Raw genomic sequence first — 11,780 nt, 5'->3', positions numbered from 1 at the left:
ACAGAGAAACACGTATTAGGATGAGCCTAAAATGTGTGACTATGGGTGGTTACTCAGACTTCACCACAACCATGTCACAACATCTCCTTATATTACCATTGAGGCAATTACTCAAACACATTGTGGGCAAGGCATTATCTTCATATTCATGGCCCCAAGGGAATCAAGAAAACTTTCTCAATTCAACTATCTACTACACCCACACATTCCACACTCTTTGTTAACCATCACCCACCAACAACACCATTCCAAATATTCAAAACATAGCCCCTTCACCAAACAAATGCTAAAAACGAAATTACACTAGAAAGAAGAAGAAGAACTAAACAAAACAAAGTTCTAGCACTAACACTACAGTAGAACAACATTAACTAGCATAATGCAACAAAAACAAAGAAAAAATAGAAAGAAAAGAGAAGAGGGTGTCGGAAGCATACCTTGGGGGGGGAAGAAGATGAGGGTTGTTGTGAAGAATGAGGAAGAAGAAGAAGAGGGTATGGAGGGGAGGGTTAGGGTTTAGAGAGAGAGGGGGGGAAGTGGGGATTTTAGGGGGGGATTGTTTATTTTGATATAGGGAAGAGGGGTGGGGGTGTATTTTATTTTTAATTTGAAGAGAAGAAGAAAAAATATTGAAGAAAATGGAAAAAGAAAAAAAAATCTGGTAACCGACCGCGGTCGCTGCCGCGGTGCACGCCGCGGTTTGGGACAGAGTCTCCCGCGATCCACGCCGCGGTCGCGGAGGAACTGCACCGCTTCAGTGATTTTCGCGGTCATGGCCGCGGTCGACGCGACTTTACGTCGCCAGTGGTGTCTTCCGCGGTCATGGCCGCGCGGTCACAGTTTTTTTTAAAACTACGAAGTTACATAGTACACTTAAAACACATTCTTAGGTTGCCTCCAACGTAGCGCCTGATTTAACGTCGCGGCACGATGCAAGTGGTTGAGCCATCACTCCTCCTTCGCGTACTGGGGTTCTTTCAAATTGATCACTACTGTATCCCCTTTTTCTTTAGCTATTCCAAGGTAATGTTTCAACCTTTGCCCATTTACGGAGAACTTGTTCGTTCCATCTTCTGACTCGATCTCAATAGCTCCACTTGCAAACATTTGTACCACTCTAAATGGCCCTGACCATCGGGACTTTAACTTAGCCGAAAACAATCTCAACCTTGAATTATACAATAATACCTTGTCACCGGGGTTGAAATTTCTGTCCATAATGTGCTTGTCATGCATCTTCTTCATTCTTTCCTTGTAGAGACTCATGCTTTCAAAGGCTTGATATCTAAATTCTTCCAGCTCATGCAACTCTGTCAGTTGATTTTGTCCAGCTGCTTCGGGATCCATGTTCAATTGTTTCAGTGCCCACCAAGCTCGATGTTCTAGCTCCACAGGCAGGTGACATGCCTTCCCAAATACCAACTTGTATGGTGACATACCTATTGGTGTTTTGAACGCAGTTCTATAGGCCCAGAGTGCGTCATCAAGCTTCTTTGCCCAATCAGTTTGTGTGGCATTCACCGTCTTGGTTAGTACACTTTTTATCTCCCTATTGGACACTTCAACCTGCCCACTGGTTTACGGATGGTAAGGGTTAGCCACCTTGTGGCGTACATCATACTTTGCAAGCAATTTCTTGAAGGCTCTGTTACAGAAGTGAGTGCCTCCATCACTGATGATCGCTCTTGGTATCCCAAATCGGGTGAATATATTCTTTTTCACAAAACCTATCACCACTCTTGCATCATTAGTGGGCAACGATGCAGCTTCTACCCATTTAGACACGTAATCCATAACAACAAGTATGTACTTATTTCCAAATGAGCTGACGAAGGGGCCCATGAAGTCAATCCCCTAAACATCAAACACCTATACCTCTTGAATCGGTTCATGGGCATCTCATGGCGATGGGAAATGCTCCCGGTTCGCTGACATTCGTCGAAGCCCTTCACCCATAGGTGTGCATCTCTAAACACTGTTGGCCAAAAGAACCTGGCCTCTAGTACTTTCGTCGCTGTCCTGGCTCCTCCAAAATGTCCTCCATATGCTAATGCGTGACAAGCCTGCAAAACAGAAGATTGTTCTATCTCGGGGACACACCTTTGGATCATATTATCAACACAGATTCTAAACAAATAAGGCTCGTCCCAATAATACATGCGACAATCACAATAAAACCTTTTCTTTTGGATAGATGAAAGATCATAGGGAACAATACCACAAGCCAGGTAGTTTGCAAAATCTGCATACCATGGCGCATCCTCAAGACTGGCTGCGAGCAGCTGCTCGTCTGGAAAGGTTTCTAGGATCTCTTTGACCTCGACTGATTTTTCAGCTCCTTCAAGTCGCGATAGATGGTCAGCGACTTGATTTTCTGTGCCCTTACAGTCACGAATTTCGAGGTCGAATTCTTGCAACAGTAGCACCCAACGAATCAGGCACAACTTAGACTCCTTTTTCTCAATTAGGTACCTAAGAGCTGCATGGTCAGTATATACAATTACCTTGGAACCAATCAGATATGATCGAAACTTGTCAAAAGCAAACAACACCGCCAACATCTCCTTCTCCGTCATTGTGTAATTGAGCTGTGCACCGCTGAGCGTTCTGCTTGCGTAGTAAATCGGGTGCATCAGCTTATATTTTCGCTGCCCCAAGACTACTCCTATAGCATAGTCGCTGGCATCACCCATGAGCTCAAATGGTTGCTCCCAGTTGGGTGCAACAATGATGAGTGCAGTTATCAACCTCTTCTTCAGTTCCTCAAATGCCAACCTGCAATCATTAGAAAACACAAAGGGATGATCCTTTTCGAGGAGTTTGCATAATGGGTTAGCAATTTTGGAAAAATCTTTTATGAAATGCCGGTAGAACCCAGCGTGTCCAAGAAAACTTCTCACCGCCTTGACTGAAGCGGGCGGTGGTAGCTTCTCAATCATGTCAACCTTAGCATGGTCGACCTCAATTCATTTACTGGACACTCGATGCCCCAGTACTATACCTTCTTGTACCATAAAATGGCACTTCTCCCAGTTTAGCACTAAGTTTGTCTCCACACATCTTTTAAGCACTCTCCTTAAGTTGTGAAGACAGTCTTCGAATGAATCTCCCACCACGGAGAAATCATCCATAAAGACCTCCATAATAACCTCCACCATGTCTGTGAAGATGGCTAACATGCACCGTTGAAAAGTCGCGGGTGCATTGCAAAGCCCAAAAGGCATTCTTCGAAAGGCAAAGATGCCATACAGACAGGTGAAGGATGTTTTCTCTCTATCTTCGGGGGCTATTGATATCTGATTATACCCCAAATATCCATCCAAGAAACAGAAGTGTGGTTGCCCAACCAGCCTGTCCAACATTTGGTCAATGAAAGGTAAGGGGAAATGGTCCTTCCGGGTGGCTGTGTTCAGTTTCCTGTAATCCATACAGATATGCCACCCTGTGACTGTACGAGTTGAGATCAACTCATTGTTCTCATTTTTTACAACAGTCATCCCCCCTTTTTCGGCACACATTGGACAGGGCTGACCCAATTACTATTAGAGATGGGGAAGATGATTCTCGCATCTAACCATTTGATTACTTCTTTCAGTACAACCTCTTTCATGTTTGGGTTCATTCTTCGCTGGTGTTCCCTAGAAGGTCTGTGTCCCTCTTCCAGGAGAATCTTATGCATACAGAAGGCTGGGCTGATACCCTTTATGTCTGCCATGGTCCAGCCAATGGCAGTCTTGTTTTCTTGCAGTACTTGTACGAGCCGTTCTACCTGCACATCTAGCAAACCGGATGATATGATAACAGGAAAGGTCGAATCAGGGCCTAAGAACACATACCTGAGGTTATTTGGGAGTGGCTTCAGTTCTAACTTGGGTGGTTCCTCTATTGATGGCTTTGATGGAGGGGTGGCCCTGTTTTCTAGCTCAAGGGACTCGAACTGAGGTTCCCTTGACCAAAATCCTCGGCCTTCCAGTGCCATGACCCATTCAGCTAACCCTTCACCATCCATTTCTTCTAAATTCGTCAGACATGCCTCCAATGGATCTTTTACAGTTAGGGTCCTATCATCTTCTTGCAGAATTACATCCACTGCTTCCACTAGAGAGCAATTAGCATATTCACTAGGTCTCCTCATAGATTGCTGAACATTAAATATGACTTCTTTATTGTTCAATCTCATTTTTAATTCTCCAGTTTCACAGTCGATCAGTGCTCTCCCTGTGGCTAAAAATGGCCTCCCTAAAATAAGGGGTATCTCCTCATCCACCTGACAATCCAAGATAACAAAGTCTGCAGGGAACACAAATTTTCCCACTTGCACCAACACATCATCAAGAATACCAGTAGGCCTCTTCACGGTGCGGTCAACCAGCTGTAGCAGCATCGAAGTTGGACTAGCTCTACCAATGCCCAGTTTGGTGTACAAAGCCAACGTCATCAGATTTATGCTGACTCACAAATCACACAATGCCTTTGCAAAGGCATAACTTCCAATTGTGCATAGAATAGTGAAGCTACCTGGATCCGACATCTTTTGAGCTATCGGTTTTGTCACCACTGCGCTGCAGGTCTGTGTCAAAGTTACCGTGGATAGATCTTGAAAATCAAACTTCCGTGACATTAGATCTTTCATCATCTTAGCATAACCAGGCATCTCCCTCAAGGCATCCATCAAAGGAATATTCAACTGAATTTGACGCAACATCTCCATGAACTTCTTATATTGGTCTTCCTTCTTTTGTTTGACCAGTCTCTAAGGGAAGGGTGCAGGCATCATCCTTTTGTGCATTGCTTGCTGGCTTCTCTCTGTTAGAATTTTTTGGCACAAGAGGTGCCACTTGTACTGCAACTTGCTCATTCATCTTTTCTTTGCCTTTTTCCTCATGACTCTGCTCAACCACCACTTCAGTAAGTTCTGTTGGTTCCTCTACCTCTAATTGAACTGGAGTGGCTGGTATAGTATCCTTGCTAGCTTGTGCAATTTTTTGCTCTCTGTATAAATCTCTCCCATTCCAGAGACTTACTGCCATCAGCTGATTTGGGTTTTGGTCCTTGGGGTTTATGTTTGTGTCTGTAGGCAAAGTTCCCTAAGGACGGTTGTTCAAAGCCATGGACAGCTGACCCAGCTGCGTTTCAATATTCTTTATGACTGAATGATGCAGTGCCAATTTTTCCTACACTTTATTATTTTTCCCAATGAGTTGCTGAAGCATACCCCTAATTTTCACCATGTTGTTATTTTGCTGCTGAGGGGGTGGTTGGTATGTCAATTGTTGCTGATTTTGCTGTGGATAGCCCTGTGGTTTCTGATATGGTACTGACACCAATTGGTTTTGAGGGTGCATACCCCCAGGCTGCTACATAATAGGCCTGTACTGCTGATTTTGCTGCGGTCTCCACTGCTGTGCTCCTTGCCTTTGACCCCCATAGTTGTTGACATAATTCATATCTTCTCTTGCCCCTTGATTATCGCCTTCTCCGCTCCATGAACACACGCAGGATTGATTAACACAGGGTGTACACAGTCCTCAATTTGTCGTGTCAATAATATGCACCTATTTGGTGCCCATCTCATTTTTATCTTCTTTGTCAAAATACCCATCTGCGTTAGAAGTGTGGCCATGTTCTCTGCCTGCAAATTATTTGGGTCAAGAGGCACTGAATGCACTATAGGTGCCAGTGTTGTACCTCTAGTCATCCACCCCGAATTTTGTGACATCTTATCAAGAAGGATTTTGCACTCAGTGAATATTTTACTTAAAAATGCACCTCCCGCTGACGCATCCACATTTGCTTTCAAATTGTCAGCTAGCCCCATGTAGAATATCTGGCCAAGCATCTGGTCTGGAATGCCATGGTGAGGACACTTCACTAACATCCCTTTAAATCTTTCCCAAGTTTCTTGTAGGGACTCAGTGGGCTGCTGCCTATACTGCAATATGTCATCAATCTGTTTTGCAGTCTTGTTAGGCGGATATAACTTGTTCAGGAACTGCTTGACTAATTCCTCCCAGGTGGTAATAGAGTTGATAGGGAGCGAATTTAACCAAGTCTGAGCTTCCCCGGTTATCGAGAATGGAAACAGTAGCAGCTTGATAGCTTCCGGAGTCGTATTTGGCTGCCTTTGGGTCATACAAATTGACAGAAAATTTTTCAAGTGTTGTTGCGGGTCTTCAATTTGTGACCCGGAGAACAGTCCTTTATTCTGCAGTAGATGCAACATGTTGTTGGTGATCTGGAATGTCTCAGCTTGAATTGCAGGCACAACTATGACAGTGGCCAGATTATCAGCTGTGGGCTGTGCCCAGTCATAAAGTGCAGCTTCGGGCACAAGAGGTGCCACCCCTCTAACATTTAAGTCAGCCGGCTCATTCCTTACGTTTCCGTTGACGTTATCTACGTCACCCATGTCAAATTCGAGTTAGTATGATTGTTGAGATTGTTAAAGTCTTTTGTTGGCACGGTTCAATGCCCTGAATGTTTTCTCGGGTTCTGAGAGTCCTTCTAGAAGTTCTCCATTCCTCGAAGAACTTCTAGGCATACACCTGCTTTCCACAAGAGTTCAAACGTTAGAATTTCAATGAAAAGATTAGGTATAGAGAAAATTGACTACACTAAAATTTTTTGTACTTCTCTCAATTGTAATTGATAACACCGTTAATTCCCCGGCAACGGCGCCAAAATTTGATAACGCCAAACTATGTCTCATACAAAGACACACACGGACGTAACAAATATAATCTGAGTAATTCTGCCCAGAGTCGAACCACAGGGAATTAACCTATCAATTACTTTTGACGGATTTACTAAATTCATAGAAGCAATTTCCCAAAACTTTGTAATTCACAATTGATAATATTTCTAACAACTAAAGTCTAAAATAATTAACAGCTGAAAATTAACTATGCTTGAAGCGTAAACAGTTTGAAATAAGGTCTAAGGTAATGGTTTCCCTCGTTGGTGATTTCCTTGGTTGTATGTTTCTTATTGAGATGCCTTAGTTGTCTCTATCAATCAAGAACTCTCCAGTTATCATAAATCTCTCTTAAGCAATTATGATAATTTACTAGACGCGCTCTCTCAAGCTACGCTAGCTAGATTCTCATTACCGTTCTTTTAGATTGCACCCGAGGTATCGTTATCTCTAATACAATCTCTAAACCCTCGGTTATGACTCTCGCCTATACTATGGGAGTGATGTTGTTCAAACAATTACCTAAATGTGCACTCTCTCTCAAGAAGATATATAAGAAATATGAACATATCATTGAGGGCCCTTTCAACTAACCACAATCAAAACGTAGATGAACAAATAGAGATTAACAACCAATTCAAACTATATTAATATAACAACCAAGTCATTCACAATGGGTTTCACCAAAACCTTAGATTAAAGTATTTAGCTACTCATGACAACATACGAATAAACTACGAAAAAATTCATAATCGAAATTTTGCAAGAAAAATAGAAGAGAATAAGAACTATGATGTTTTGGGTGATCTCTCACACTTGTTCTTCTTGCCAAAATAATCTCAAAATCAGCCCCCCTTTTCTTGGGCGAGTTTCCTACATCTTATAAGGGGTTTTACAAAAGCTTTCCCGAATTGGCACTTTGGCCCCTTAAATTTCTGGACTGTACACACGCCGCCGCGGCGTCGACCATATCGCTGACCGCGGAGGACACTGCCTCCAACCGCGGCGCGGACCGTGGTGGCAATCGCGGTAAGTAGCTGGGCCTCTTTGCTCCGCGTTCCTTCTCTCTTTTTTTGCTCTTTTGTGTTCGGGTACTCCTTGAGTGGGTGTTTTCTTCACGTTATTGCCTCTAAACACTTCATGTTGCTTCCTCACATCTTACATTCCCTGCGAAACCAAATAGAATTAATTAAAGCATTTTATTGGCAACTTACATAATAAAACAACAACAAAGCATGGACAATTATGGTGTAAATAACAACTATATAGCCTATTATCAACTACTCCACGCCATTTCTACTAAAATGGAGCAACAGTCAGGCCAAAAAGAGCACCAATTAAGTACGGGTGAAATTAAAAAATAGCCAGATTTACAACTGGTCGTTCAAAAATATCCCAGTTTCAAAAGTAATCGAAATTTAGCCACTTTTTATGTAAAGATAAATTTGAGCGAAACACTGTTCAAAACCCGGAAAATATGCCAATATATTATGCTAGAGTTGCAACATAAGTATACTTGAACTCCAGCATATTATACTGGAGTTCCAAGATAAGTATGCTGGAACTGCAGCATAATATGATGGAGTTCCAGCATAAGTACACTAGAACTCCAGCATAATATACTGGAGTTCCAACAAGTATACCGGTCCAGCATAATATACTGGAGCCAACAAAGTATACCAGTCCAATATAATATGCTGGAGTTCATACACAGGTGCACCGAACTCCAGTATATTATGCTGGACAGGTCTGTGCTGCAGCAAAATAGTGGCTATTTTTCATTGACTTGGTAAACGCTAGCTATTTTTGAATGACCAGTCCGAAAACTGGCTATACCGTGCTATTTTTATGTTAAGTACTACTTCATACTGCACGATAAAGATACAGAGGAATCACATAAATCATGTTAAAATAGCACGGGCTAGCCAATTTTCGGACTGGTCATTTAAAAATAGCCACTATTTTGCCGCAACAGGGACCGGTCCAGCATAATATACAAGAGATCGGTGCACTTGTGTATGAACTTCCAGCATATTATGCTGGAACTCCAACACGCGGAAAGTTCCAGTATAATATACTGGAGATTGGAGCATCTGTGTATGAACTTCCAATATATTATGCTGGAGTTCCAGTATACTTATGCTGGAACTCCATTATAATATATTGGAGTTCCAGTATACTTATGCTGGAACTCCATTATAATAAACTGGAGTTCGAGTATACTTATGCTGAAACTCCAGTATATTATGCTGAAGTATTTTTCCGGATTTTGAACAGTGTTTTAGTTCAGATTTATCTTTACATGAAAAGTGGCTAAATTTAGATTATTTTTGAAACTGTGACTATTTTTGAATGACCACTTGTAAATCTGGCTATTTTTTAATTTGGCCCATAAATCATGGAATGACTAATTAACCGGAAACGCGATGTTTTGTCTCAAGTTGAACATTTTTGAAGTGAATCAAGTTAAATATGTTCAATTCAATTAAGTTTAATCAAGTAAATTGGTCAATAATATTTTGTGCACGCCTTTTCCTGCTTTCATTTTTCTCAATATATACACCATTAACAGTTTAATCGAATTGAGAAGGAAAATTCTTGAATTGAAACATACTTTCTCTTATATAAGAAGAGACAGTGAGGTGTCTGTCTCATGGTCATGTATGGCTGGCATTCCATGTTAATTCTTGTAAAGAAAGAGCTTCTCATTTTAGCCGCAATTCTCAGAAAATATGGGCCCACTCAAATTTTCCTTTCTCTCGAGAGTATCATAGCCCAATCCAAAATTTTCACACACAACTCTTCAACTACATTTGCAGCCTTTTACCAATGCATTATAGTTGTGTTTTTCCTTCAATTTTATCGTGGCTATTGGCTTTAATAGGTTCTACCAAATTTTTAACTTTGGTAGCAACGAGTGTTGTAATTTTGTTAGTATTAATTAATTTTTTACTTGATTGATTAGTTATTATTATTCATGAATAACAAATTCACGAGATCCCATATTTATTATCCGTCAATAACAAATTCAAGAGACCACAATAATCTGACTATGTCAAAACACAATATCATTATCTTCTTCCAAATAATTCTCATTTAATACATGAACTGAAATTGATTTCTATCTATACCTCTTTAACTTTTAGTAGGAAAAAAGATGTTTAGCCAACTTAAAACAAATGATGTACTAAATAGCTGGGGTCCAACATAGATATTAGTTAATATTGCGAAAGATAAGTTATTTTAATTGTATTCGAAGATTTTTAAAAATTTATAAAACAAAACTAACTTCTTTGAATTGCAGAGAAACTACCTTACCAGTAAAATTAATTTGATTGAAAAGGGATTGTATTCATATTTCATATGAATGTATTCAAGTTGGTATAATCGAAGGGTATGTGACTGTATGTAAGTCGAACCCATTGTTTGGGAGGCGGATTTGTCTGATGAATATAGAGTATAGCCCCTTCAATCAATAAATGCAACAGTAACATACAATCAGACCTCTCTAAAACAACATCATCATATAACAGTCATTCATTATAAGTTCTTCTCCAATAAAATTAATTTGATTGAAAATGGATTGGTGAGAATATTACATGTAAAACTGCGATGTATCAAAGGAATTTGCATACAAGTTAAGGGGGCAAAGTATGTGTTAGGCCAAAATTATTTTACCTTCTAATCTATATTTAAGTTAAATAAAATGAGACAAAAATACAAACTAAATATTAGCAACATTTATGAGTTTGTGATAAGGTTTGATTATATTATTGAGAGCTTTAATTCTTAATGTTGTGTATAGAGAATGGTCATTAATTAATGGGAATTCCATATATGCAACATATGAAAATATGAATAAATATTATTTGAAGTTTCGGTCAATTATCCGCTCGGATCTGAAGTAGTTCAATCTCTTTAATGCAACTTCAGAAATCAAATATGAAGTTCTTCTATCTTTCAAATGCAACTTCAGAAATTTGATTCTAAAGTAGTTCAATCTATTGAATACAACTTCATATTTCGAATCTTAAAGTGAAACATAAACTTGTTTTTCGATTTTCAACAATCCAATACACGATTCAATGCCCAAATCTACCTTAAATGAGCTCAAATTTGAAACACAACTTTCAAAAATAACAAATCTCGATCATCAAATTGTCAAAGCAACAATAAATTTAACAAACCCATTTTACGACTAAAAAAAGAAGAAGAAGAAGCTAAGTATAAAGAAGAAGAAAACAACATTAAAGAAGAAGAGAAAAATGTATGTATCTGAAGTTATCTAAAACTTGGGTATCAGTTAAACTTTTTCTAAAAAGTGGATATAAATTTAACGGGGGACGCAAAATTGAGCGCCACATAAAAAATTTGCCTTTGGCATGGTTGTTGGGCCTGGGCGCAGCCCGGGCTAATCGTAACTAGTTCTCTTATATAAGAAGAGACAGTGAGGTGTCTGTCTCATGGTCATGCATGCCTGACATTCGATGTTAATTCTTGTAAAGAAAGAGCTTCTCATTTTAGCCGCAATTCTCAGAAAACATGGGTCCACTCAAATTTTCCTTTCTCTCGAAAGTATCATAGCCGAATCCAAAATTTTCATACACAGCTCTTCAACTACATTTGCAGCCTTTTACCAATGCATTATAGTTATGTTTTTTCCTTCAATTTTATCGTGGCTATTGGCTTTAATAGCTTTTACCAAGTTTTTGACTTTGGTAGCAACGGGTGTTGCAATTTTGTTAGTATTAATTAATTTTTTTTACTTGATTGATTAGTTATTATTATTCATGAATAATAAATTCACAAGATCCCATATTTATTATCCGTCAATAACAAATTCAAGAGACCACAATAATCTGACTATGTCAAAACATAATATCATTGTCTTCTTCCAAATAATTCTCATTTAATACATGAACTGAAATTAATTTCTATCTTTACCTCTTTAATTTTAGCAGGAAAAAAGATGTTTACCCAACTTAAAACAAACAATGTACCAAATAGCTAGGGTCCAACATAAAGTTCAAAAATAACGAGGAGTTGCTTTCTCACGTGATCACTCAAAATAACGAGGAGTTGCTTC

At 39.6% G+C, this 11,780-nt stretch overlaps 1 protein-coding gene across 1 annotated transcript; it reads right to left on the bottom strand.

Moving 5' to 3' along the window:
* Window positions 1-948: 948 nt before the first annotated feature.
* LOC138879958 (uncharacterized) lies at window positions 949-4,438 on the bottom strand. The gene is made up of 3 exons (XM_070159608.1): window positions 3,576-4,438; window positions 1,993-2,775; window positions 949-1,573 (listed from the first exon to the last, which is right to left on the bottom strand). The coding sequence occupies exons 1-3, from the start codon at window positions 4,436-4,438 to the stop codon at window positions 949-951; spliced, it is 2,271 nt and encodes a 756-aa protein (XP_070015709.1).
* Window positions 4,439-11,780: the final 7,342 nt, after the last annotated feature.

The sequence above is a fragment of the Nicotiana sylvestris genome, chromosome 10, assembly GCF_000393655.2.
Source record: "Nicotiana sylvestris chromosome 10, ASM39365v2, whole genome shotgun sequence".
In the NCBI taxonomy this organism is placed as follows: domain Eukaryota; kingdom Viridiplantae; phylum Streptophyta; class Magnoliopsida; order Solanales; family Solanaceae; genus Nicotiana; species Nicotiana sylvestris.
Note: the sequence above shows the minus strand (reverse complement) of the source record. Positions and strands in the feature narration are given on the sequence as shown.

Excerpts from the sequence above, each read along its gene's own strand:
- LOC138879958 (XM_070159608.1), bottom strand. The coding sequence starts at position 4,438 with ATGACGTTGGCTTTGTACACCAAACTGGGCATTGGTAGAGCTAGTCCA. Across the intron at positions 2,776-3,575 it reads CTGAAAGAAGTAATCAAATG|GTTGGCATTTGAGGAACTGA; the intron begins GTTAGATGCGAG and ends TAATGATTGCAG. Across the intron at positions 1,574-1,992 it reads ACGAAAGTACTAGAGGCCAG|TGGGCAGGTTGAAGTGTCCA; the intron begins GTTCTTTTGGCC and ends TCCGTAAACCAG.